The sequence below is a fragment of the Nyctereutes procyonoides genome, unplaced genomic scaffold, assembly GCF_905146905.1.
Source record: "Nyctereutes procyonoides isolate TBG_1078 unplaced genomic scaffold, NYPRO_anot_genome, whole genome shotgun sequence".
NCBI classification, from domain to species: Eukaryota; Metazoa; Chordata; class Mammalia; order Carnivora; family Canidae; genus Nyctereutes; species Nyctereutes procyonoides.
In genome coordinates this window covers 30,965,262-30,992,015 of record NW_026575142.1, presented here as the reverse complement: position 1 = coordinate 30,992,015, position 26,754 = coordinate 30,965,262, and the positions used below count along the sequence as shown (strand labels likewise).

The window sequence follows — 26,754 nt, the reverse complement described above, 5'->3', positions numbered from 1 at the left end:
GATGCTTGAATTTGCTTCTCACATGTAATTCTTCCTTAAACAATTTTTAAAATTCTAGTGAACTTATTCATATTTCATGATAACTTACGAGGTCTGACAAACAAGAGACAAAGTTTTAGCTCAAGGAACATAACTACAGGAGTAAAACACTTGAAATGAAATGAATGAGATAGGAGGGTGGCTGGTCAGTACTATTATCTTCTTGGGAGTCCTGGAATTGCATTAAAGTACTCATCTCTTGTCTGGAGTCCTAAAGGGGGCCCCATCTAGACTTTTTCAGAGCCTAGATTTGGGTCACCCTCTGGAGGAAAAAACAGAAAACATGAGTTAGAAATGCTCAAATTTGGTGTTGATAATATGTAGCTGAGTACTGATAAACTCTGGTTAAGGGAATCTCAAGGGAATGAGTGATGGTTAATGGTTACTTGGAGTGGCTTTCTGAGAATAGCTGGACTCTTGGAGATATTTATGTGTATGTACTAAACCCTTCAGAAGAGCCAAGAAAAGTGTCTGATCACTTCCTGGGTATCTTGTCATGAGCACTAATCTGTTGCTCTGTACTGTACTTTGGATGCTATATATGTTATGTCTTTAATCTGCATGACAATTTTTAAATTAAATATTAATATTCCTATATAACATATAAGAAAAGCCTGAAGTTTAGGAAAGTTAGGTAACTCTCCACGGTCACGTAATAAGCATCAGAGCTGGAGTTTGAACCCAGGTGGCCTCACTCCAGACAGCTTAACAACTGGTGTTAGTGAAAGAAATGTCTGGGTTACACACTCGGATAAATGCAGGGTCCAGGAAGCTAGTGGGAGCAAACACCAAGGGCCGGGGGTAGGGACGGAGGGGGAGCTGTGTAACCACAGAGCTCAGGGCACATCCCGTGTTGTCAGACTGAATGAAAATTCACCCGTGTTTTGTGTGGAGACAATGTGGAAAACTGTCATAAAGCAGGTCAGTAATTTTTTATCTCCATCTCAACATGCATGCTATGATGGGGTATGCGAGACAACGCCAGTTTGCCTGCCGGACTTGTACCCAGAGAACACATTTAGCTGATAAAAGTCTTTGGAGACAAATTGTCTCATATCCTTTCTTTTCCCAAACATCTAAAATAGAAACTGCGATGAGCAGCATAGGAGGTTGCAGCTCGGACTGAATATGGTCCATTCTCTGTCCCTTTACTTTTAAAAGATAAAAAGTTGTTAAGTGCTTATTGAACTAGACACTTCGCCACATTATCCCATTTAACTCGCACAAGAATCCTGTGAGCGGATGTGGTTCCACGCTGCTGAAGTGGGAAATCCAAGACCGCCGAGTCGTCACGTCGTTTCTCAAGTCACCGAGGGGTCCTCCAAGCCAGCCTCCAGCCTCCACCCTCCAGCCTCCAGCCTCCACCCTCCAGCCTCCCCTCCCGCAGGGCCTCCCCCTGGCTTTCCCCAGTGCTCCCGGGCCGTTCTTTACAGGGAAGAGCCAGGGAGACCCCCTCCAGCTCAGACCACCTTCCGAAATGCAAATACCCATCACGTCAATTCCCCACACGACAAACTCAGATCCTTCCTCTATTTAAAGACTTTGGTAGTGGTTTCCTATCACTTAATTTTTTTCTTTTTCATATTATTTTGTTTTTAATCATTTGTAATGTTCTGAAGATCATATATAAACATTTTTTAGGACATGAAATAACATAGTTTTTTTTTTTAAATAAATCGCAACTATAGAGGATCTTAAAAACACAAAGACTAAGTCAGCTTCATACACAGAATGGGGCAATCGGATACACAACACAATATGCATCTTTCCAAACAAGTTTGCTAAGAAACAGCTCCCATATTTAGAGTTAGAAATAAAACAATCTTTTCATTTACAAAAATCAGGACATCATTTGATTAATGAAGCCTATTCTTCCCCCAGTTTTACACTTGCTTATCTTCATTTAGATGATGTAAATTCATGAGAAAAGAACAAATTCTGGTATGGTATAAAACTCTTAGGAACAACAAGTTACAAATGTTCAATTTTTTAACAAACAAAAAAATTTTCCTTCCCCAAATGCAAACATCCAGTAAATAAAACAAACATAATATTCCAGGTATAGAAATACTAGTAATTCACTTACGAAAGATGTATTTGATGGTACCATTTTTGCTTGTCCTAAATATGAAAGCACTTTACAAAAGAACCAGGTCATTATTACTTAAAGTCTATTCCTTTACCCAGTTCCCTACTCTGAATAGAAACTCACCAATTCTATAGGATTTTGGCTATAGGACTGAGCTACAGGAAAGGTCTTCTGGTTGGAGAAAAATGTTTCCTGGAGACCTATAGGCAGTTATTCATTACTTTGCGCTTAAAAGCATTCCTCAGCAAACTTCTTCCCAGCAGCCTTTAGAATAAAGTCCTGGATTTGGGCTTCCAGAAGGGGTTGCTTCCAGCTGGAACACCTACCAGCAGGGCAACCTTGCAGGCATTCTGCACGCAGCCTATGGAAGCTCTGCAGCCACCTCAAAGACCTTGATTTTCTCTATGCTAGCCTCCAGCTTGAGCTGCTCCACCAGGCCATGTACCGAACGCATATGGGCCCCAGGTGACATGGTTGTGGCACGGAGCTCCCAAGGCAAGAAGTTTTCTATCACTGCAAAGACCAGAAACAAAATCTCTAACCTGATCTTGAAGGCTTATCTCAACCAGCTGTAGTGTATCTCCTACAGCTTCTCATGTCATGTGACCCATCTCTCTTTTCTTTCTAGCTTCAAAGAGAGGCAAAACAAGCCAAATATTTTCTGCCATGGGGCCTTTGCACACACTGTTCCTTCTGTCTAATAAACTCCCTCCCACCCTCTTGCATGGTTATAACCTACCCTTTCTTTTGACCTCAGTTTAATATTCTTACTTTGGAAAGCCTTTCCTAGGCCTCCCAGCCCAATTTTCCTGCTGTTAATGACCCAACACTTCACTTCTTGGTTATAGAAAGTAATTTTATACCTACTCAGGTGATACAATGTCCAGATAGGATCTAAGATTCATTTTATGGAGCCACTTTTGTACACTACCATATTCCCAACATCTTTTTCAATTCTTGGAAAACATTGCTCAGTCAATGTTTGTTGAATGGATAGCTGAAAGAATTTTTTTTTAATTTATGCTATTTAAACATTGACTAAATAGTCCTCCTTTCATGCACTAAAATGATCCATGAAGTTTTTCTCCAACTATTTTGGTAAGCATTATATTTCTTGTTTGAATATCACACAAATGATAAGTTCCATACTATTGGCATTTAATTGTTCTTTCTGTTTCTATAGCAGATATGCCCCTTCAAGTCAAGGATCATCTAAAATGTACATCTTAGCTGATTTACCTACTACACTGCCTCCCTCCATCTCATGCTACATCCTATGCCACAAATAAAATACCACTAGTTTAGATTTGGTATTAAACAAATACTAATTGATGTGACGTTTTATAAAACTCATTAGGAAATTTGTGGAGAAAATGTGAGAAAAGCAACTTTGCTTTTAACTTTGCTCTTAACATCACTCTGGTTTTGGAATTTTATATGGACCTAACTGGAAGTTTAGAAAAAGAGTATGACAAAACACAAAGATATGTTAAAAAGAGAAAAATGGAAAAAAATATAACACATGCCAACAGACAGGGTGGAAATATGAAAGTTGTATGAAATGGAATTTAAGGAAAAAATATTTGTGAATAAAAAGTAGTTTATATTAATTAAGAGCCAATTCACCAAGTACTTCTTGCAGCTATAAACTTGCATATACTGAATAACAAAAGATCAGTGTAAATATAGTACAAACTGACAGAAATACAAGTAGAAATTGAAATAATAATTCTAGAAGCCTTTAACTTAAAACTCTTAGAACTGGTTATGCATACATAGACACAGTCACATATAACATTGAATCCAATAAATAGAGACTTGACATCATTTGCTAATGATGTTGTGGTTTTTACAGAAGTTTTTCAAATGCTAGGGTCAACAAAAATTCTAATAACTTCCTAAAACTAGATATTAAATCTGCATTGTATGGAAACAGAGTAAAATAATTAGACAGCATAGTGAGAAGTTATCTAATCACTTAGAAAATCCATAAATCAATTTCTTAAATCTTAAGTTATAGATGAAATCACAGAACTGAATGTATGGAATATGTAAGCATATTATACTAGTTGCAAAAACATGATATTCAGAAGAAAATTTCTTGTATCATATAATAATTTTAAAATGAAAATAAATACACTTAAGTACATAAGATAAAGAAGACATAGGAGTAAATAAACAAAACATACCTATCCTCCATCTCTAAAGGCACTTGACACCAATGGTTTCACCAATGATGAATTTTGTCCCAGTCTATGAGAGCAAGTAATTATTATTTATGTCACTCTCAAGCTTTGAAAATATGTAGATATTTTTAATATTTGTCCTATGACTTCAGGATAATCATAAAAAACAGATCCTTAGTTCAAATCTAAGAGAAAAACACTCTGGAAATGCCAAAAATATTTGGAAAAAAAGGAATAAATTCTGAGTTGTCCTAACACATATCAGAATATAAGAAGTAGTTATAGCAATTGCAACATTTTGGCATTTTTCTCAAATAGACAAATAGATTCAATTGGAAGAAGAAATGCTAGTTATTACTTGTGAAATAATAGCATAAGATTTGAAAAGCTGTTGGGATAATTTGAGGAAGACATGTTAGCATTTTACTTCACATCTTGTCCAAGGAAATTCTATAAAAATTAGAGATCTAAATGTAAGAACCAAATATTATAAAATAATTTTAAAATGGAGGGCTTTTGGGGGCACCTAGGTGGCTCGATTAGTTAACCACCTGATTGATTTCAGCTCAGGTCATGATCTCGGGGTCATGAGATTGAGCCCTGGGTCAGGCTCCATGCTCAGTGGGGAGTCTGCTTGAGATTCTCTCCCTTTCCCTCTCCCTGTCCTTCTGCTCTCTTTCTCTCTAAAATAAGTAAATAAATCTTTAAAAAATAAAATAAAATGGAAGGTTTTCTAACACAGGAAATGCAGCAGTTAAAAAGGAAAAGATAAATGTTTATGACCTTTCAGAAATATAAAATTTATATGTGGGGCAAGATACATAAATAAGTGATAGACTGGGAGAAAATATTCCCTACATATATAAAATACCAAAAACTTAGTATCACTGACAAAGAGCACCTACAAATTAATAAAATATCAAACAAATAGAATAGAGAGGTGAATTTGAGAAAAAAGTATAAAAGTGTCTTGAAAACATAAGCTCTGTCATATTAGAAACACGAGTAATAAAAATTAAAATAATAGTGATCCAATATTACTTACCTAACAATTGGTGAAAAATTTAAAAATATATAATATTCAGTGCTAGCAAGGGTGTGATAAAAGGGCATACCCACTCTTGGCAGGTGTATAATTGGTAAAAACTTGGGAAGATTTTAAATGTTCATACATTTCACTCCAATTATTCCACTTTTAGATATCTATGCAGTAGGAATACTGTGAAGATGCATGCAGAAATGTGTACAAAGATGTTCATGCAATATTGTTTAAGTCACAATAATTAGAAACAACCTGAGTGTCCCAATAGTTGATAAGGTACATCCAAAGGTGATAGTAGCAAGAATGAACATAAATGACAGTGCCACAGGGGTGCTGACCACGTAGAATGAATTAGAGTAGACATGGACCATAAATAATAGACACAAAGAGCGTTGCTGTAATCTGGCTTGATTTCAGCCACGGGTACATCATTTTAGGCAGTTGCTTTTAAATTTCACATTGATTTGTATCAGTGTGGATACCCTTGAAAGATACCCATAACATACTACTCAAGAGAAACAGTAAGTTGAAGAATTGTCTCCATACACTTAACATAATTTTATGTTTTACAAAAAAAAAAATCCATTGTTTATGTAGCAGTGTGCTGTGTATGCTTTTCTAAATGTTTTGAAATATTTCATATTTAATTCATCACATTAATATTTTTTATTTATCAGTTAGTTGTTGACCCTTCACCATATTTTCCTATGTGCCTTAACCTTCCTCTAATCAGCTACTCTTTTTTGCTTCCTGCCTAGCAGAAGTGATATAGCAAAGAGAAGAGGGGAAAAAGAAGTAGTTGATTTTGAATTTCACAAGTTTACTATGGGGGAAGAAATGGAAATGATGCAGACATGGAGAAGAAATTTGGAGGAAGACATGGTGAAGTCAGAGAATACCACCTTCCATCACTTCCCTCATCAAAGAGAAAGGGGGAGGATAATTGCATGGTAAGCAAAGAGATGTTGATAGAAAAGGGTTTGTGAGGAAGAGACTCTGAGTCCCATCCTTCAGCCATCCTGGAGCAAAGCCAGATTAAGATCAGGGTAGAGTGGTGACAACCTGCTAGTTTATTTAAGGAACCCAAAGGAGGATGGGACCCCTCTTCAGGGAAGTGACTGTGTGGTGTGTCTGGGGAGGTGGGTCTGAGTCAGCTTCCAAAGTCAGGACTTCCAGAGTGATGCAGGAACCAAGGTAGGATTCCTGTACACCCAGGGGACATTCACAGTAGTTCTTGTTAGTCCAATGGCAGCATGAACTGGATATCAGAAGTCCTCTGACTGCCAGAGCCTCTGCAGGGACGGACCTCGTTGAATCTACCACCCACAAGAAGATAAGAGACATTTCAGTAGATCCCACAGTGGGAGGATTAAGGACAAGAACAAGTTGCTTTGGCACTTTGTAAGCTCACAACCATGTGCCCAACTCTAAGGAAGAAGGTAGCGTGTCATCAAGGGGAAGCAGCGATTCAACAACCTGGGAGCTCCTACTACCCACCAAGTGGTTGTAGAAAATTATGGTTTTCTGTATGCTTGACTTTGTAGAGTGAAATTTGTACCTGCCATTATCTGAATCTCTGTCTTCTCTCATTTTCATTTATTTAGTTAGGTAGCTTTTATTTTAATTACAGTAACATTAAAATACAGCGTTAGTTTTAGGTGTACAATATAGTAATTCAGCAATTCCATACAACACCCAGTGCTCATCACGAGTGCACACTTACTCCGCATCATCTAGTTCATCCATCCCCCACGCCCCTCCCGTCTGGTAACCAGCAGTTTGTGCTCTATAGTTAAGAGTCTGTTTCTTGGCTTCTCTCTCTCTCTCTCTCTCCTTTGTTTGTTTTGTTTCTTAAGTTCCACATATAAGTGAAGTCATGTGGTATTTATCTTTGTCTTCTCTCCCTTTCTTTAAATCCCAAACCGCCCCGAGATTTTTTAGGGAGCAGGTGGAGATTTTACTTTTTTCCTTATAAGTCTCTATGTTATGTTGAATGTTTTACAATGGTGCACACTTCCTCTGTAATTAAAAATAACAAAGAAATAATAATTGACACATACTCCCAATACATCAAAATAGTAGGGTATTAGAAATGTCAAGTTACTTGTTTAAGGTTAAATGTTTCCCAAAGTAAGCATCCCTTTTATTTTTGGCTGCAGTAATCATTCATATTTTCTACATCTAAATTTAAATTGATTGACCAAATAAAGTAGATGAAGGCTTTTTGTTTAAAGAACACTGTGAAATGTGTTGGACCTGCTTCTTTTCATGCCTCACCATTGCTCAGCAATTGAAGCAACTATTAACTTGGCTGATGCCTATTAAGGCCTGGATGCAGTCTTTCAGCATTTCCTTCCTAAGACAGCAGGACAGAATCAATGGCAGTTTCAGCTCTCCTGAAGATTGATGCAGGGCTGCAGTGCTTAGCAAAACCATGTGATCTTTGAATCAATCACTGAAATAAATCTATGCAACTGGTGTCAGGAATCAAAGTAATTTCACACTTATCTTCCCAATTCCCTAGAACCAAAGAAAATGGAATCCAAATTAGACTCACTGAGCCACACTACTGAGCCTCCACTCCCAAAGGGGTTTAATATGTGTCACTGTTCAAAAGAATTGTCTTGCAATAAAAAAAAATGGAGGTTGGCATATTTATCTGTAAATATGAAAGTGATGGAGCATTCCCGATGGTCCTGGCTCAAAAATGGCTAAGTGAGAATTTAGTTGGATGAAACCATAATTCCTAATCACTGGCATGTCGATAGTAGCTGTATCTTTTCATAGGATGCTAGAAAGGTTTTGCAGAAAATCTAATGATTCACTCTCCTGTGAATTTTATTCACATAAAATTTAATAAAATATTTCTACACAGATTCTTTTTATACTCTTAAATATCTTGAGGAAAGAAGTTTCTCTAAAAATACAATTTATAGCCTCCTCTTCCTTACTTCTAGGAACTTCTTTCACATAAGATCAACTCTTGATTTAATCTACATGATAGGGGATCCCTGGGTGGTACAGTGGTTTGGCGCCTGCCTTTGGCCCAGGGCGCGATCCTGGAGATCCAGGATCGAATCCCACGTCGGGCTCCCGGTGCATGAAGCCTGCTTCTCCCTCTGCCTGTGTCTCTGCCTCTCTCTCTCTCTCTCTCTCTCTCTGACTATCATAAATAAATAAATTGAAAAAATTAAAAAAATAATCTACATGATAAAAAAGATGAGTGAACCAGCAAGTACAGAATGATAAATAATTTAAAAATTTAAACTTGCCCTGAAGTATTGTGGGAGCATTACATGGTAAATAACAATGTGATGTTATCTTGGTAATGTTTTCAAGAGCTTTTATTAGCTGACCCACCTTAAATTCAAGTGTGTATCAAAGGAGTGGCTGTATTCAGTGCTTCTCAAATTCAGGACCAAAATAGCATCTTAAACATCTTCATGGCCTCTATGTTTGAATGCATAGCCTCTCTCTGAACACTTTGCTCGTTGCCTACAATCTCACTGGATATGCAGGTAGACGAAGCAGCAGAAACATACAGTTGACTTGAATCAATGTAGTTCTCAGCCTTTTATCTATACTTAAAAAAAATTATATTGATCAACATATCATAGCGTATAAAGCCTGAGCTGAAAGCATACTGAGATCTTCATAGCACGTCAGGGGAATGGGAAAGGAATAGGAAATAGTGACCAGAGTTGAGGAGCTAACTCTACTGTAATGTGGACTCCAGAATGAGAGGATGAGAGGATCCAGCATTCACCCACATAGGTTAGGAGTATGGTTAACTTGAGCTTGATGGTGATTGTGGGAAGTATCCCAAAGCATGTGCTGTCATTGTTGAGACATAATAGTAGTTTCAAAGCAGCATTATGCTCTGTGTGATGAGGTGGGTGGCATCACAATTCTAGATGATTCTAGCAACAGCTGGGAGTATATCCAAACAGAGTTCCAGCTCCCTGAGAGAGGAAAGTTTTGGCAGGGTAGCAGGGTCAATCCAAGTCTAGAGCAGATGCCAAGACATACAGACAGAAGCCAGCCGTACAGACTAGACAAGTGGGCTTCAGAGGAAAGGCTGCGGTTCTCTAGACAAAAGATTCTCAAGGCATTGAGCATGCCAGATATTGTAAAATCAATCAGATCTCACCAGCTGGTCCCTTGGAAGCTACTATTATACTCTCTAATCAACTCAGAAACTGGGCAGATATGAAGCTTTGGTTAAAGTCCAAAGATTCAGCAGTGATGAGAAAATCATGAGCTATGGTAGTTAGACTTTTGGGGTCCTCTCCTACCAACAACTGTGCTACCAGGTGCCCCAGAGATATATGACATAGATAAACCACAAGATTCCTTCTAGGAAGTATTTCTCTCCCTGCTCAGATTTTAAGACTAAATAATTTGTTATTTTTAAATCTAAATTTAAAGGTGATTTATTGTCATTTCAAAGCATATGCTACTTTGTGTTTTATAAATGAAAACCAGGTCAACTATATCCTTTGAAAGACATTCTTTGGGGATATGTTTAATCAAACTCTAACACCCAGATGATGGTGTTCTTGGCAAAATTTCAAAATAAAGGCCACTCTGAGAACAGGACATGAAATTATATTATAGCAAGGAATATTTAAGCAAGATCCTAGGATGACAATGCTAATTGCAGTGATTTTGGAATGCAGGACTGTGAGGTCACATGGTCCTATGAAATTAGGTCAGGATGTTTTTGATAATAAGGTGGATTTAATTTAGGAGTGGTGTCACCTAGAAACATAGACAACTTATGTCTTATGATTTCATGACTTTTCTCCTTTTATTATAAAACATAAAACCATTAAGAAGACATTTTACCAATGTTAAGTGTATAACATTTTCTTTATTGAAATCAATGATGTTTAAAAAGCAGATAATGCGTGGGGAGTATTGCAAATTTTTCCAAAAGTAGGTATTTGCATACCATAAAACCTGTATCTAAGGCTCTTATGCCAGGGATCAGAGACAAGCAGCACAGTGGTACAATTCCAACAGAACTGATTTTGATTTTGATTTAGGACAAATGATTGGTCTCCTGCGCAGTGAAACTTACCACCTCATCTCTTTCCAATGAGATGAACAGAATCAATCCACTTTCAGAAAGGTGGTCTTCATGTCTCCAATGTGACTGTGTCTACTGAGAACGTGTCTGCCATCTGGAGAGGATTCTAGCCTAAAACGTTAATCTTGTTGGAAAACTAATCAATTTTCTTTTCTGAGGAGCTAAACTATAGTTTCATGGAAAGATACGTTGAAATTCTGACAGCACACTGGCAACGACTTCCTACCCTTCAGAGCAGGGACTGTGTTCTTTGCAGTGCTATGCAGATTCTAAAACACAGCGCTATAATTTACAGGCTTGGATTCTGTGTGTGTTCTCAGGCCTTGAGACATGAAGGTATTAAGTTTTCTTTCCCTGAAACAATGCAATGTTTCTTATATCTGATTATTTAGTGTGGCAGAGACCACATCTTGTGCTGCATTAGAAAGAATGATTTATCCATTAATGCCTTTTAGTCATATAGTATGGAAACAAAACTCTGTTAAATCCATGAGTCTGTACCCCAGGGATCCTTTTGTTTTGGATAAATAGGTGGCCCCAAGCTAGCTTAATTTTCCTTTAGAAGCAGGAGCTAAATGTTAGAACTAGCCTTTGAACTTGGGAGAAAGCTGAGTTGCTATGTCTGCACCTGCCTCAGTAAGATAATTTTAAAGTCATTCTGAGTGTAACTTCTGGACAAACCAATTAGGAGTACTCCCTTTAGAATTAAGATCAGAAACTTACAGTATTTACAGCCAAGATGTAGTAGAAGATGATTTTAGCACAATGGAGAAGTTCTAAGAAAAAGCAGGCATGTGAGTGAGAAAGGAGGACTCCGCCTTCTGATTTGTACCCCCAGGTCTTACTACTTCTGCCAAAACCTTGTGACTCCAAAGTCCCTGAGCAGGCCGCTGCTTGTTCTGGCCAGAGAGCAGAGCCATGCACCAGGTGCCTGCAGTCTCCTATCCAAAAGGGAAGAATCAAGAATAATGAAAGCACAGGACTAGAAGGTACCTCACTCAAAGATTTAGTCTGTCTCATTCTTGAATCTCCTCTGTAGCATCCCTGCTGAATGGGCATCCAGAAATAGGGGATTTAGTGTCTCCACAGGCTCCAGCTATTAGAAAAATCTTTCTGATTAAGAGCTGAATCCTCTGTGTGTGTAGCTTGCTCCACTCACTGTTGCCAACATTCCTACTTGAGTGTATACTTAACGCATGGAATCCCTCCTGTTTACGGCGGTTCCTCAGACATTGGAGCATGGCTATTCTGTTAAACCTGAGGCTTTTGGTTTTCCTTCAATGGTAAACACTACTACTCCTTTGACCATTTTTCATTTAACATGGTTTTAGAACCCTTGCCAGTGTAGTTGCTTTCTTTGAATACATTGAGTTTGTTTACAACTTTTAAAAAATATGGTATTGGCACCAGAACCACTCTAAGATTGGAATCATCAAGAAACAGAAGAGAGCTGGCCTCTGGCCTGCCCCTGCAAGAGTCTTTGCTTTCACACGTTTTTGGCTCTCTCAGTACTCCACTGACTAATCTAGAGCTTCTTATTGAACAAAAGCTTACATATTTTGTATTTATGGTCTGTTGATGTACCACATTTTCTCCAGCCTATACTTGTACAGCTATTTTTTAGATCCAAACAGAGAACCTTGTATTTTCCCAGGTTAAATTTTATCTTATTAAAGTCAGACCATTACTCAAGTATCTCAGAATCTTTTGGTATCCAGATTTAGTCAGTCAATATGTTCTCCTTCCACTCCTCAATTTCCTCATAAATGAGAATAAAAAATACCTCATACGATGATTGTAAAGACCGCATGATCCAATACATGTAAAGTGCTTAGAAGAAATATGTAGTAAAACTGCATAAAGTAAATTAGTATCACTTTATAAGCAAATCCAGTCTACAAAAATGTCTTTTAACTTTAAAGGACATTTGTTGACATCACGCAAATAATCCCCAATGTTTTAGAATAAAATATTTTAGTCAAAACTATTGTAAGCAGATTTTCAACAACAAAAAATGTTTAAGCAATGTAAATGAACACTAGAGGACTTTAGAATTACAGAATTCAAGGAGAAAATATTTTTTTTAAATCTTTATTCATTTCCAAGTAAGAAGGCTATATAATTGGACAAGTTGAGGCTCATTTTGAATTGCCTCCTAAAACCCACATTCTTACATCCTAGAACCATCTGCTACTAGCAAACTCTAAATCTACCAAAATGATAAATTGCTTTGCTTCTCCTCTATGTGAAATCATTACTCAAAGCTGTAGGGGTGGATCCAAGTTAATGACACAGCTCTGTGTGTAAAAAAGTTGGAACTTTCCCTACTGTCAATCAGAAGAATTAGCAGAATGACATAGTGGAAATGCTCTTGGTTTGTAATGTCTCAGATCTGGGTTTACATCTTAGCTCAAGAACAGTTCAGTTATGTGACTTTGGATAAGTTACTACCTACCCTCAGTCCCTCCGTTTTCTCATTTGTGGGAGTGGGATAATTATAACTTCTAGAGTCGTAAGGAATTTGAAGTAACATGTGTAAAGTACCAACTATGATCAATACTAGCAGTTATCAGTCATTCATATGAATGGATGATGATGGCAGTAATCAATAAGAATTTGTAGATGCCTACAAGTTTCTACAAACAGAAATTTGAAAATCAGCCATGTCAATAATACAATCCAACTAGAGGACAATAGTAAGAGGAGAATGTAGACAACAGGACTATATCATATTCTAAGTGCTTGGGAAACAATGTGGAAGCAAAATCCCTCTTAAAATAGTAACTTTTAATTTCTTAAATGAAAACATAGGATAGAAGAAAGTTAGATTGTCTTAGAGAAGGGCCTAACATTCTGGCATAACAGTTCATCAAAACATGAGAATATTACAAATTTTTAACTTCACTCAGCCTTTCTTACATGACTGATACATGACAGGTAATCCATAGTCTAAGAAGACAATGCCTTTGGTGTTCATAAAGCCTTTTTTATAGCACTTCTCCAGTGTCTAAGCACTCCTTCTGAATCTATAGAATTATAAATTGAAAATATTTTTATCTCAAAAATCATTGAATCATGGAACACTGTTAATATTTTCTTTCTTTCTCTATACAGCACATTAAGCATGAAATGAAACTCCTTATCAAAGAGTGAAGGTTCATCTTTTGAATAGCTTTTCTTTATTTCAACAGTCAGTGAAGTCTTTGCTTTGTAGAATGGAAGGAAGTTGTTGGCGAATAAAAATACATTTAAAACATGCAAAGAATTCAGCATAATTTAATCTCTGTATTATAAAATTTAAGGTGTGTGATCTCATGCAAAAGGTAGATGTGGGTCTAGTTTAATTTTGCAGTAGATGTTGATCCCAAAGCTGAAGGAATACTTCAGTAAACTCTCCTTTAAAATGGAGACTACATTTCAATTGTAAATTTTCAAATTTTTAATATTACTATTTGGTTCTTTATATATTATCATTTAAAGTGATATACCTTGTTTTCACGAGGTATTAATTGCTTTGGCATCCCTAAAAGTTTCTTCTTATAAATCTTCTAAATGTTAGACAATTTTAATAAAAGAACATTTTAAAAATGTATTATTTATTGAGAAAATATTTTAAAAACTTAGATTTTTAAAAAGATTTTATTTATTTCTTCATGAGAAACAGAGAGAGGCAGAGGGGGAAGCAGGCTCCATGCAGGGAGCCCGATGTGGGACTCGATCCTGGGACTCCAGGACCATACCTTGAGCCAAAGGCAGATGCTCAAACGCTGAGCCACGTAGGCATCCCATTCAATTTTATTTTTTAAAAAATCAAAGTTTTTTTGGGTCGTCTGGGTGACTCAGTGGGTGAGAGTCTGCCTTTGGCTCAGGGTGTGATCCCAGAGTCCCAGGATTGAGTCCCACATTGGGCTCCCTGCATGGAGCCTGCTTCTCCCTCTGCCTGTCTCTGCCTCTCTCTCTCTCTCTCTCTCTCTCTGTGTGTGTGTCTCATGAACAAATAAAATCTTAAAAAAAAAAGGAAAAAAGAAAGAAAGAAAAATATTACTGAACAAAAACTGGGTAATCAGACTATTGGGTATAAAGCAATCAGTCAAAGATTAACCATAAAGTAAATCATATGTCTAGATATAGTGGTTTAGATTAACTATTGAAAGTTGTTAGTTTTTTGTTTTTAAGGTTATCATTTCCGAAAAAGACATAGTCAAATATAGGAGGGCGACCATGCCAAGAAAAAGAGTATTCGAAACAAAACAAAACAAAACAAAATAAAAAGAAAAAAAAGAAAAGAAAGAGAAGAGAAAAGGGGAAAAAAAAGGGGGAGTGGTTTTATGTTTGTACACATGTGCCTTAGAGGCCATTAGGTAGGTTGCTAATGCAGAGACTCTACTGAGAACACTGTGCTTCCTCAGATTCAGGCTTTCACAGTTGGAAGCCTAAAGATGAGATGAGCTTACCTGTTGTGATGAGCTGGGTGAAAAACAAGCTTCTAAACACCAGTCTTTACCGTTGACAGATTTCCTCTCTCAAGTACATCATCAGCTCCCCTCCCCATTTGTGATTAAGAATGAAGAGGCCTACTAGTACAGGTTGCAGAGCAACTGGTCGACTAGGTAATTCCCCAAGTCAAAAGTGTGGAACAGATAAAGCAGCTGGAAACCCAAAGAAATGAACAATGAAGGTTCAGTTTCTCTGCAGATAAGTAAGCTAAGCCAACTCTCTGGATTAGGATGAATTCAGATAAGGGACAATTTAGAAACAGAGTAAAGGATTCAAAAAAGGTAAAAAAAAAAAATCCCATGTATTTACAGAGCAGCAGCCTTTCCAAGGAAGATGGGTCATGAGAGAGAGCCCATCAAAGTGAGTTTTTCAGATCAACTTGGAAATGCTAAATATTTTATCTCTCCCAGGGAGAGTCAGAAAGCTTAAAAGAGAAGTCCTGCAGCAAATAAATCTGCTTCATTTCGTTTAATAATTGATCATATTAAAGATTTTCTTACCATAAAATTTACCATCTCAAGGACATTTTTATGCCTAGCCAGGTCTAGGGAGGGCAAATGATTTTATTTTCATAAAAAAATGGAGATGTCAGATGACTGGTCGAAATTAAGATCACTGGGTACAAGGTGGTGGCAATGCCTGCCCCAGAAATCCAGGCCATTATCCGGGGCATGTGGAGCTACATCAGCACGGACACAGAATCATGAAAGAAATGTAAAAAGGCGACTGAACCTTGTTGAAAGACAGCAGATAGAATCAATAGTGTTTTAAAAGAATATGAGTTAAGGGTCAGGAGATATAGGTCCAGTTAACTTGGCTCCATCACTGGCTAACTGGCATTGGTTCCTTTAAACTGGGTGAGAATCATTTTAGGACATCCAGCAGCCTATTGCTTCTTCTGATGGCAGAATCTCTTATGTGAGGACTCATGGTTGAAGAGAACTGATTCTACTTCCCTTTGTTCTCTCCCTCTCACCACAGGGATGGCAGTGACCCACTACAGCCTTCCTCCTGCATCCACCCCAGTCACTGAGATTGGTTCAGGGAGTAGCACGTGGCCAGAGTTTGCCCAGGAAGACAGTTTCTTTTTGTTACAGTTGTTAAGCTGGTAAGATGTGAGTGTGGGCCTAGAGGAGGGGATCGTTTTTTGTTCCCCCTTTTCTCACCACGTGGAAAGAGCTTGGCTGAAAGACAGAGGTGGTGGAAGAATTTGGATGGCATCATACATCAGCTTCTTGTACAGCTGAAGTGGCTGTATCCTTGGTCTTGCAAATCACACAAGTCAGTAAATTCAGCATCCTATTTAAAGTCAGCTTGAATTGAGTTTATGTTGATAGCAACTCAAAGAGTCTCAATTAATTTAAACCATTATAGGTTGGATGTTTTGTAAATTTAGAAGGTATTTATGTTACTTAAAACAAGAATGCATTAAGCTCACCTCTGGAATGTGAGGGAGGGAATTTCACACTTGATCCTTTTTGTTAATTATTCAGCCCTTGAAAATTCATGGTGGGGGAAATGAATAAAACATGTATTCCCAAGCTGAATTTGTAGGAAAATTTAGGTAGCCTCAAGAAATTCAGTTACAGCACTTTCTTTAGGCTTTCCATATTCATGCTTATCTTGAGCTTGAATATATAATGTACAACGAGCCTTGTGTGTGCTACCTGAAGGCATGGGGAAAAGTCAAATTGAGTTGTTTGAGCCGTTCAGGCCTCCACATTAATTATAGAGAATAGTGAGTACTTCATCTGTAAGGGGAAAAGTCACATGTATGTGTAGCTCGTATGTATCAGGATCACCGAGGACACCTGGACACAAATCAAGCAGAAGACAGCTGGGGATCCCAGAATCCCCTGAAGGCGCCTTTAAATTCCATGATCATTTGCACTCAACTTCCAAGGTCTAAGTTCATAGCTAGTACAGAATCATGCCTATGTGGGATACTAAATAATAAATATTTATTGATAATTAAGAAGATCTGGCAAGGCCTCTTTGACCTTTGGATAGAAGTTAATTGAACTAGCTCACAGGATGCTTGCAATCGGTGCAAGACTCTGAGAGGAAAGAGAATTGAAGGAGGAATTAACAATTTTCTACATTCTTCTAGCATTGCTTGCACTTATACTGGTAGTCTTTGATCCTTTTCTTAAATCCTCTAAATGTATACTTTCCTAGTCACCATTTTGAGAATTCATAATTGGCCTGTAAATTTCTAGAGACTTAATGGGTTATTTTTGTTTTCATTGGTCTTCTTCAAATTTAGGTTTCCCTCTCATTTCTCTTAACTTAGTGTTGAAAGATTTTTAAGCTGTGCAATATATAATCTTTGACTTTTCTGTCTCTTGGGGTTTCAGCTTTTTTTTTTTCTTTCCAGTTCTTAGGTGAAGATTGAAACATATATGTCAAGATCTAGACTAAGACTCCAGGCACCTCGCATAAATCTTGTTCACTGAACATTTTGGGACTATTGCAACTATTTCTATGTGTTATTTTATTGCAAACAAATAGTGTAAAACAACTGGGGGATAAGCGATACTTACTTATAGCCTACGGTGGTGGGATGGATCTATTTCATCAGTATATAATGTGGGAAACAGACTATATGAGTGTGTGCATGTGTACCTGCCTTAATCAATACTATTTAGAATATGAACTGCATGATCCTGCTCAATTTATAGGAAAATAAATAAAGCAAAAGAGACATTCTAGATCCCAGAGGGATTCTTTTCCCATAGTAATCAGACATCTGAGTCTTGGTCTGATAAAAATCAATGACTCTTTCAGGGCAGTATATCTTTAGATGTGAGCGAGTACATAATGAAAGAGGAATTGGTGAGGGTGGAAAGCAAATACAAAAAAAAATTGACACGACAAACTAACATTTTCTGCTTGTTATAAAGTGTGCTGACGTAGACGAGAGCAAAATTATGCATGTATATTTATATCACCATGAATTCCAGAAATAGTAAATAGGAGCAACTTCTTTATTATTTGACTCTTTGGGGTAGATCATGTGTGTTTATTTGTGCCTGGTTTTATGGCTCAAATGAATAGGAATCATCTTATTTTCTTAGTAGTAACTTGTAATGTACCATGTATACATGAGTGCTTGACAAACACTATCTGTTTGACTTACGAGTTCAGAAAATACTATCTAATGGAAACCTGCTTTAAAATGGGAATAGGGCAGAGTTTTGTTCCAGCATTATCACAGATGGCTTGACCTTTCATGTATTGATCGCTTTGTGCCTGCATTTACCCGCTCAAAAATATTTCAGCAAATAGGCACTTACATATAGACATTTAGAGAAGGAAATTACCCATCATCTCTTCAAACAAACAAACAAACAAACAAAAAAGCAGAAAAATGAATACATGCTTTGTTTATTCTCATTGTGTATGAATTATTTAGGTTAGAAGCAAGCCACTGTTTGCAAGCTTACAGAGGAGTATTTTAAAAATGCATCTGGTTATCCTTACAACAATCCTTGTAGAAACTTCCTCTGAAATGTACTGAATTTATCAAATACAAGTAGTAAATTTAAACTTCTATTGTGATCACCATAAATGATACAGGGCCTGCTGATAATATCACATACTTAATTTTTCTAGACTATACTTTCTAAGAATTTTTAAACCTAGCTGATGCTATAGAATTAATCTTAGACTTTCAAATATTTCAAGAATTTAAAACAATACAAAAATATTTGGAAAGGAAGACAGTGAGATGGGCCATGGAAGCAATTAACCATTGAGCATTTAAATTCAGGGATTAGAAAACAATTACTATTGTTGGAGCTGACTTTAAAACATATCCCATTTGAGCTATTGTGCACATATCTAAATGGGATTTGGCAGGTGGATAAAAGATCTGTTGATTCCTGTTTGGGGGATTGCTTTAGACTTGCTGCTTCAACAGAAGCTTTCAAACTAGGTTTGAGTCTTATAAAAGAAACTGAGCTCTGGAATCCCTTCCTGGCATTGCACCCCAAAATGACAATTATAATAAGCCAAGGCTAACGAAGGCTCTAAACTGCATGTGGAGCAGCTGTTGTGTGGTGTTGCAGAAGCTCAAAGGGGAAAATGCTTTGGGGGAGAAAATTGGTTGTTGATTTGTCTTCAAACACCCGAGAAGTTGCTGTAAACAACAGCACATATTAGCTTGACTGTGCATGATCTAGATGAATCTACTTGCCAATTATTTGCTCCCTCATTCAAAGGGCTCTGCTTTCATTGTGCCATCCTGTGAGAATATAGAGATCTGGAATACGTAAGGCATTGGTTAGATGATGTGTGATTTGTCAGTTTAGAAACTGCTGTCCTTGGAGGCCTGGCTGGGTGTCTGAAGTTGTGCTTTGATTATTGTAAGTAACGTACCCCGAGTTAAGGAGCGCTTGATTCTCAGGGATAAACATTTCTACCCAAAGGACCAAGATTGGAAAGATACAATATATTTCTAAGTTCCCTCATGAAGAAATGTATGAAACATCTTAAGAGACAAGAAAATGTTAAACAAGTTAATTCAGTAGAATTGTAGGATGTCCTTTTGGAATCCATCTTTTTCATTTTAGGGATGAGGCCACTTGACTACTCAGAGACTGGAACAAAGTTTTCTTCATCATAGTCCAATGTGCCTTTCCCTTCCTTACTCACAATTAGTGTAGGAAGACGTCACAGGACTGACTCTGGACTCAAGGAGAGGTCAGAGTGACTCGGAAATCAATAATCAGGCACAGGGACTGTCCCCCGGAGCAAGTCTGATCTTAGACCTGAAACAGTATCATGGCCTTTATATTTCGTCTTCCCTCAAGCTCCCTCAAGGTGTCTAGCACCCAAGTTCTTAATACATTTTCAGGGACAGTGGGATGGTCTGTATCAGAATCATAAGAAAAATAACACTATCAACTATTGGCTAAGCCCCTTATGTGGAGGCCACTGAGGCTCAGAGGCATCAGTGGCTGGCTGCACAGCCTGAGAAGGGTTACAACCCTGCTAATCCACTTGCTGAGTCTCACAAAAACCTCTCCCTGCTTCTGCCATATTTCCAGGAGGGTTTCAGGAAGTATCAAATACCTCCCCATGGACTATGTCAAATCTAGAAAGCTTTTACAGAAAGCCATTTCTCTCTCTCTCAGGGCTTCCCACTAATTACTGACCAAATGGTGGACTTAAGCGTGGGATGATATAACCTGCCTGTTTGCATCTATCTCTCTCAATTCCCAGTCTCTTAAGGCTGAAATTATTTTCTTAGGTCAAATACAGAGAGTGACTTTTAAAAACTCACTTTCCTTTACAGCATGACTGTGGGAAAGGACAGATGCTCCATACATTCTGGGCAGGATTAAAAAGTTTCATTTAACGTATTTGTTAGAATCAAAAAGAGAGAGAGCCAAAGGCAGGATGAGGCAGGGAGTGGCGTGGGGCACGAGAAAGTGGTTGCCATGTGGCCATCAGGGAATAGGGAGTGTAAAAAGCTTCTTGCACATATCGCCTCATCTATAAAAACCAGAACCACTTGGCATCTCTCTAAGTAACAAATGGATCTAAGGGCTGCAGAGAAGAGTTGTTGGAAGGAAATGGTCCCCAGGGCTATGATATTTTCAGACCGTGTGCATTTCTCTATGATGCATAAATCATGGATCACAGAGCTCTGTTAACTTTTTTTTTTTTTTTACCTAAGGACTAAATTTTCCAGGTTCTGGTTTGTCTGACACTCATAATTTCTCAGAGTAAGAGAATAAATTTGGGACAGTTGAGGTAGGAAGAAACTAAATTTTCTTTTGAGTTATAGGGAGGAGGAAAGAAGTGTAAAGAAGTATTAAGGCAAACAAACATGGATGGTATTGAGAGAGGAGATGGTAGTCATAGAGTTGTTTGAGCAGGCCCCTTTTGCAATTTTCAGGACTTTGGCTTTAAATCGAAATGTCTATTGTACACAAGCAAGTGAAAATGGACCTGGAAGTGCGAAACATTTTTGTGTCTGAAACTCACTGTAAACATGCACCTTGCAGAGCTGGGCACATAGCAAGAGTCCTACAAACTCTCATTGATTGTTTTTTTTTTTTTTTATCCCAAATAGATTTACACCAGAACAACGAATTCACTGCTGGGCTAGTAAATGTGCATGAAGAAGGAACCCTTGGCAGATGTTGCAGCCACTGAAAAAAAAGAGAACCCGAGTTTAATTTTAAATGTCTGGTTTGTCTCAGCGCGAACTGATTGCTCTGTCTTGTTTCTCGCTTTCAAACGTGGAGGCAGCAGATTCACTTGGTGCCATTGAAACCGTCCACAAAATAAGGAGCCTCTAGTTCCTGCCCTACGCATTAACACAAGTAAGCTGCCCTCCGTGACTCAGCCTTGACCACAGGTTGACTCTGCTCCCCTCGCCAGGTGCAAAACACAAAAACGAATAAGCAAACCCTTCCCAGGTAGGAAGACAGAAACAACAGGCAAGGCTTCAAAATCCTTTTTTTTTTTTTTAAGCCTGAAACGTATCAGCATTCAAAAAACCGTTCGAAGGCAATACTCCCTGGCATGGTTTATGTTGAGAGTGAAGTGGACATCTACTGAGTAGCACATGGGATGTCAAAGGACGCTCAAACCTTTTGATCCTGATCTTTTTTTTTTAAAGATTTTATTTATTTATTCATGAGAGAGAGAGAGAGAGGCAGAGACACAGGCAGAGGGAGAAGCAGGCTCCATGCAGGGAGCCCGACGTGGGACTCGATCCCGGGACTCCAGGATGGCGCCCTGGGCCAAAGGCAGGCGCTAAACCGTTGCGCCACCCAGGGATCCCTGATCCTGATCTTTGAGTCAAACTGCAGGTTTACACCCCTGGTGCCTCTTCCTGAGTAAATGGTGCATTATCATTATTTAGTTTTAGTCAATCTTGTATCTGCTATTGTGAAGTCTTTCATTGCTCCAGCATGGAGGCTGCTTTGTTTTTTTTTGTTTTGTTTTGTTTTTGTTTTTTTTTTTTTTTTTGAAAACGCTTAGGACCCTACCCCAGGTGCAAGGATGAGCTGCTCTCACCAAGTTGAAGCTTGAAGGGATTGTACCCGTTGGGCCGTTCTCGCGGTCGCGGGTTTCTCGGCTCCTCTTTCCATCACCTTGGAGCTCGGGCGTGCGGCCCCGCGGCGCGCCTTCAGCACCCTGGCCAGCTCCAGGAGGCCCGCGTGGGCGGGGCCGGCCCGGGACCGTCGCGGCGCCCCCCCGCCCACCCCGGCGCCCCCCCACGTGCCCCGCAGCCCGCGCGCCCCGGCTCCTCGCCGCCCCGTGCCCCCCCCCGCCCGCCGGGAGCCCAGAAAGAGCACGAGGAAGCCGGGAGCAACACGCTGCAGCCTCGCATTTATTAAGGAAATGCCAAATAAGGGGGGGAAAGTCAGAACGGCGTGTCAGGAAGGTCGAGAGCACTTCCGCGGCGCAGACCCTGCGGTCGTGAGCTGCGAGTTCCAGCGCGGTCTGTGCCCGGGGCTGCTGGGGCGCTGCTGCCCCCGCCCCCCGGAAACGCGATAGAAGCAGCAAGTCACCGGGTCCCCATTCGCAGCCCCCCCCCCGGTAGCAGGACTCCAACCCCGGCAGGCAAACGGGCCCCTAGGGCGGCGAAGGGCTTCTCACACGCGTGTCCGAGCCGAAGAGCACGAACCCCGCCGACGGCGCTGAGCCCGCGGAGCCGGGGCCGGAGCTGGGGCCCGAGCCGGGGCCGGGGCAGGGGCCGGGCGGGCGGGGCACAGCGGCCATCGACGCCGCGGGCCCGCCCCGCCCCCCGCCCCCGCCCGCGAGCGTGGCCCCCCTGCCCCCACCCAAGGGCCGCGCCCGGTCGGCCCCGCGCTCCCGCAGCGTCCAGAGTCCGGCGCCCCGACCGCCCGGCCCGCCGCTCGCCGCGGGCACCGGGCGCTTCACTCCGGAAGGCGACGGTCCGGGGCAGCCGGGGCTCGGGCGGGCGGCGCTCAGCAGGGCCCCACGACCACCGCCTCCACCTCCTTGGACGGCCTGCGGTCCTTCGCCAGGAAGTTGATGATGCCCTCGGACTTGACGAGGAGGTTGCAGCCGAGGAAGAAGATGCCGAAGACCACGGTGAGCGACAGCACGCACAGGACCGCGATCTGCACCACGCGCAGGACGTACAGGCTGCGCTCGTCCGGGCCGCCGGGGCCGGGCCCGGGGCCGTCGTCGGTCACCACGGACGCCTGCGTGCAGCACCGCACCGCGCGCGCCAGCGCCTCGCCGCCCCGGGCCAGCAGCAGGCCCGCCGCGTCCGTGCGGTTGTCCGGCGCCGCGCTCATCGCGGGGGCGCCCGGCAGGCGCGGTCCGAGGCCGGGGCCGCTCGCTCGCTCGCTCGCTCGGCCGCGGGGTGCCCGGGCTCCGGACTGCCTCTCCCGGAGCCTCGCCGACGCCCTGCGCCCTGCGCCCTGCGCTCTGCGCCCTGCGCTCCTGCCCGGGCGGTGCCGCTCCCGCGCTCGCTCTGCGGCGGGCTGTCGGAACCCGCGGAGGGGGGCGGCGGGCGGGGCGGGGCCGCGGGAGGGGCGGGGCGGGGCGGGAGAGGGGGGGCGGTGGGAGGGGAGGGGCGGGGCCGCGGGAGGGGAAGGGGGCAGCGAGAAGTGGAGCGGGGTGGCGGGAGGGGCGGGAGGGGCGGCGGGGGGCAGCGAGAAGTGCAGCGGGCGGTGGGAGGGCGGGGCGGTGGGAGGGGCGGGGCGGCGGGAGGGGGCGGGGCCGGGCCGGCGGCGGGGGGCGGTGAGAAGTGCAGCGGGGCGGTGGGAGGGGCGGGGCCGCGGGAGGGGCGGGAGGGGCGGCGGCTCTGAGCGAACAGCGGCCCCTGGCGGCGGCGCCTGGGCTCTGCGCCGGCGGCCGTTGGGCGGTGCGGGAAGCGGAGGGCGAGCCTCTTGCCCGGCCCCTCCTGCCCGGCCCCTCCTGCCCGGCCCCTCCGGCCTCGGCTCCTTCTCGGCTCCCGAGGCAGCGGAGGAGCCCCCAGGCGTCGTGGCCCGACGGCCCTTGGAGTCGCGGCTGCAGGACGGGCTGCAATCCGCGGGACGTCCCGAAGCGCGGCTCCCCCTGCCCTCCCTCCTCCCCGCCCCCCGCGGGGCTGTGCTGCTCCCGGACACCCATCACCTGCGACGCCGCCCAACGGCTGCAGGCCCTTCCCATTTTCCATGAACTGCTGTATTGCACCTTAGTCATTTTAAACAAAACTACAGATGCTTCAGGGACCTGACTGAGGCTGCAGCCCATTAGGATTTTGCTGCTGGTTTCAGGGAAATGTCATAGAACTGTCAGATCGTTTCTTTAGCTCCAAGAGAATGCATCTGACTTTTTTCTCTTTTCTACTTTCTTTTCCCCATCCCCCGCCTCCTCCCCCTCTCCCTTCCTTCCTTCCTTTTTTCTTTCAACTGTAACAGGTGGAAACCAGTAACCTGGGATCCCTGGGTGGCGCAGCGGTTTGGCGCCTGCCTTTGGCCCAGGGCGCGATCCTGGAGACCCGGGATCGAGTCCCACATCGGGCTCCCGGTGCATGGAGCCTGCTTCTCCCTCTGCCTGTGTCTCTGCCCCCCCCCCTCTGTGACTATCATAAAAAAATAAAAAAAATATTTAAAGAAACCAGTAACCTGAAGCCCAGTCCAAACCTTTGGTAGAACACATGCACCACATTTCGACTAAAACATAACAGCTGTCTTCCATCTTCAACTCTGTTCTCAATTCCATTCTTATTGTCCGTTAAACCCTCTTATGCTTCTGTCCCCAAACATCATTTGTTCCACGTTGAGAGATTTATTTCTTCTTACCGCTTCATGACCACCGTAACATACGGTGAACCATCTTTTAGTTAAGAGTTTTCAGTGTTTGGATGTCGGTTATCTATCAGCTTCAATAAGGCTAGATTATTCTAAATAGCTATTTTTATTTTAAAGGTAGTTTAATAGCTGAAAATCCAAGCTTCTGGGCCTTGTCTATAATTCCCCTGGTTTATTGTTCTCTTTTCTCACGATTTCACTAGCCTTGAAGAATGCTCCACTGCTAACAATTTTTTCTTAGGACAAAAGTATTATTAATTGATTGGAAAAAAAATGTTTGGATCTCACTATACAATCAGTCTATCTTAGTTAATATGGGTGATACCTAACAATAAAATGCGATGTATAATGAAAAATTACAACAGAATTTAAGACAATATAAAGTAATACTGAAATTAATACTAAAGGCAAGAAGTAGGGCTTTAGGAGAGCAAAAGGTGGAGCAGCGGACGCCTTCCCGGAATGTTATCTTGCACAGGGTTGTATGTTTAGTAGAAGTTGGGAGGAACTGGGTAGAGGTGGGTAGTCCCTTCTTTATGTGACAAAACCAAATAGAATTATGTAGAACATTTGTAAGATCCAACATGGTAGGACTTGAGTTACAAAAAAATGCCTTAAAATGATTCAATTAAGAATCACCAGAATTTGGATATGCTTATTGAGATTTTACAGTATTATTGTTTTTGTTAGAAGCTAGTGTAAAAATGATCAAATCTTGGAGTTGAGTGGAAGTTTGATATCATTAAGCCTTTAGATTTGGGGATAACATTTTTACAAGAAATAACTTTCTTATCTTTAGTGTCATCTACTAACCAGCCAGAAAATTGGGAGTAAGAGGAGAATCACTGTTCCCACCGGTTAGCTCAGATCGCTGGGAAGGTGGTTCTGTTTCCTTCATCTCCCCACCACTGTGATTTCATTGAATGAAATTGTCTGCAGTATTTAGATGAAAATTAACTATAAACTTACTGGTAGAAAAATAATATATCATTATTAGGGAATCTAATTTAAGGAAATCTAGCTAGGCTGCTAAAATTTTTCTGCAGGGACTTTTTTAATGTCTTTTTTTTTTCCTTAGGATTTTATTTATTAGAGAGAAAGCAAGCACACAAGTGGGGGGAAGGACAGAAGGAAAGGAAGAAGCAGATTCTCCTCTGAGCAGGGAGCCCCATGCAGAGCTCTGTTCCAGACCATGACCTGAGCTGAAGGCAGACGCTCAACTGACTAAGCCCCCCAGGAGCCCCCAGAAACTTTTTATTTATCTTTCTATTTTGTATTTTAAGTGAATATTTTTCTCTCTGCTTTACTCCTGTTACTCACCTATTTCCTAGGAAAATCTTACGGATGTGGGGGAAAAAATCCTTTAAAAAACATGGCTATAGAAAAACTTAACTTCTAGAAATATAGATGGTGGTATGGAATATTCACTTCAAAAAGTCTCAGTACATACAAGGGCCCACTGTTGTATTTATTTAGCTAACGGCCTACTTCATTGCGAAAAGGTTTGATTTTCAGAAAGTTAAATGCGCACCATGTCACAACGTACATATTATACGAGGAAGAGACACTTGTTTATTTTGTCCGTGTCTGTGGCGTATGGTCAGCTCCACAGGAATAGCCTCGGCTGATAGCGATGGTGCCTGCAAGCAGCAGTCGTTGGCTCTGTCGAGTGAATTAGAATTCATGTGGGACCAGACCCTTTCAGTGTCAAAAGCCTTCTCCCTTGTTCTCTATTTGTGTGTACTATGAAAATATTAAGTAGACATTTTTCAAAAGAGCATGTCAGACATAGAAAGGGTATTTGTTATTTGGGGGCAAGGTGTTTTCAAGAATTAATCACGTTACCTGAGGAGTGAGAGTAAGCACTGGTGTTCCCTTGTAACAGCAGACTCCGTGCCTGGAACCTGAGCAGCAAGCCAGAAATGAGCAAAACATGTCATCAAACCACCAGAATAGGTATCATGAGAGCCAAATACCTAAACTCAGACCTTTGGGCCCTTAGAATGACCCCTCAAGTT

General features: G+C 41.3%; 1 protein-coding gene and 1 pseudogene across 1 annotated transcript; both read right to left on the bottom strand.

Moving 5' to 3' along the window:
- Positions 1–2,394: 2,394 nt before the first annotated feature.
- On the bottom strand, positions 2,395–2,600 carry LOC129498323 (guanine nucleotide-binding protein G(I)/G(S)/G(O) subunit gamma-10-like; annotated as a pseudogene).
- A 20,140-nt stretch (positions 2,601–22,740) lies between these two features.
- RPRM (reprimo, TP53 dependent G2 arrest mediator homolog) lies at positions 22,741–23,399 on the bottom strand. The gene has a single exon (XM_055308290.1). It carries the CDS (start codon positions 23,231–23,233, stop codon positions 22,898–22,900), a length of 336 nt encoding a protein of 111 aa, XP_055164265.1. The 5' UTR covers positions 23,234–23,399; the 3' UTR covers positions 22,741–22,897.
- Positions 23,400–26,754: the final 3,355 nt, after the last annotated feature.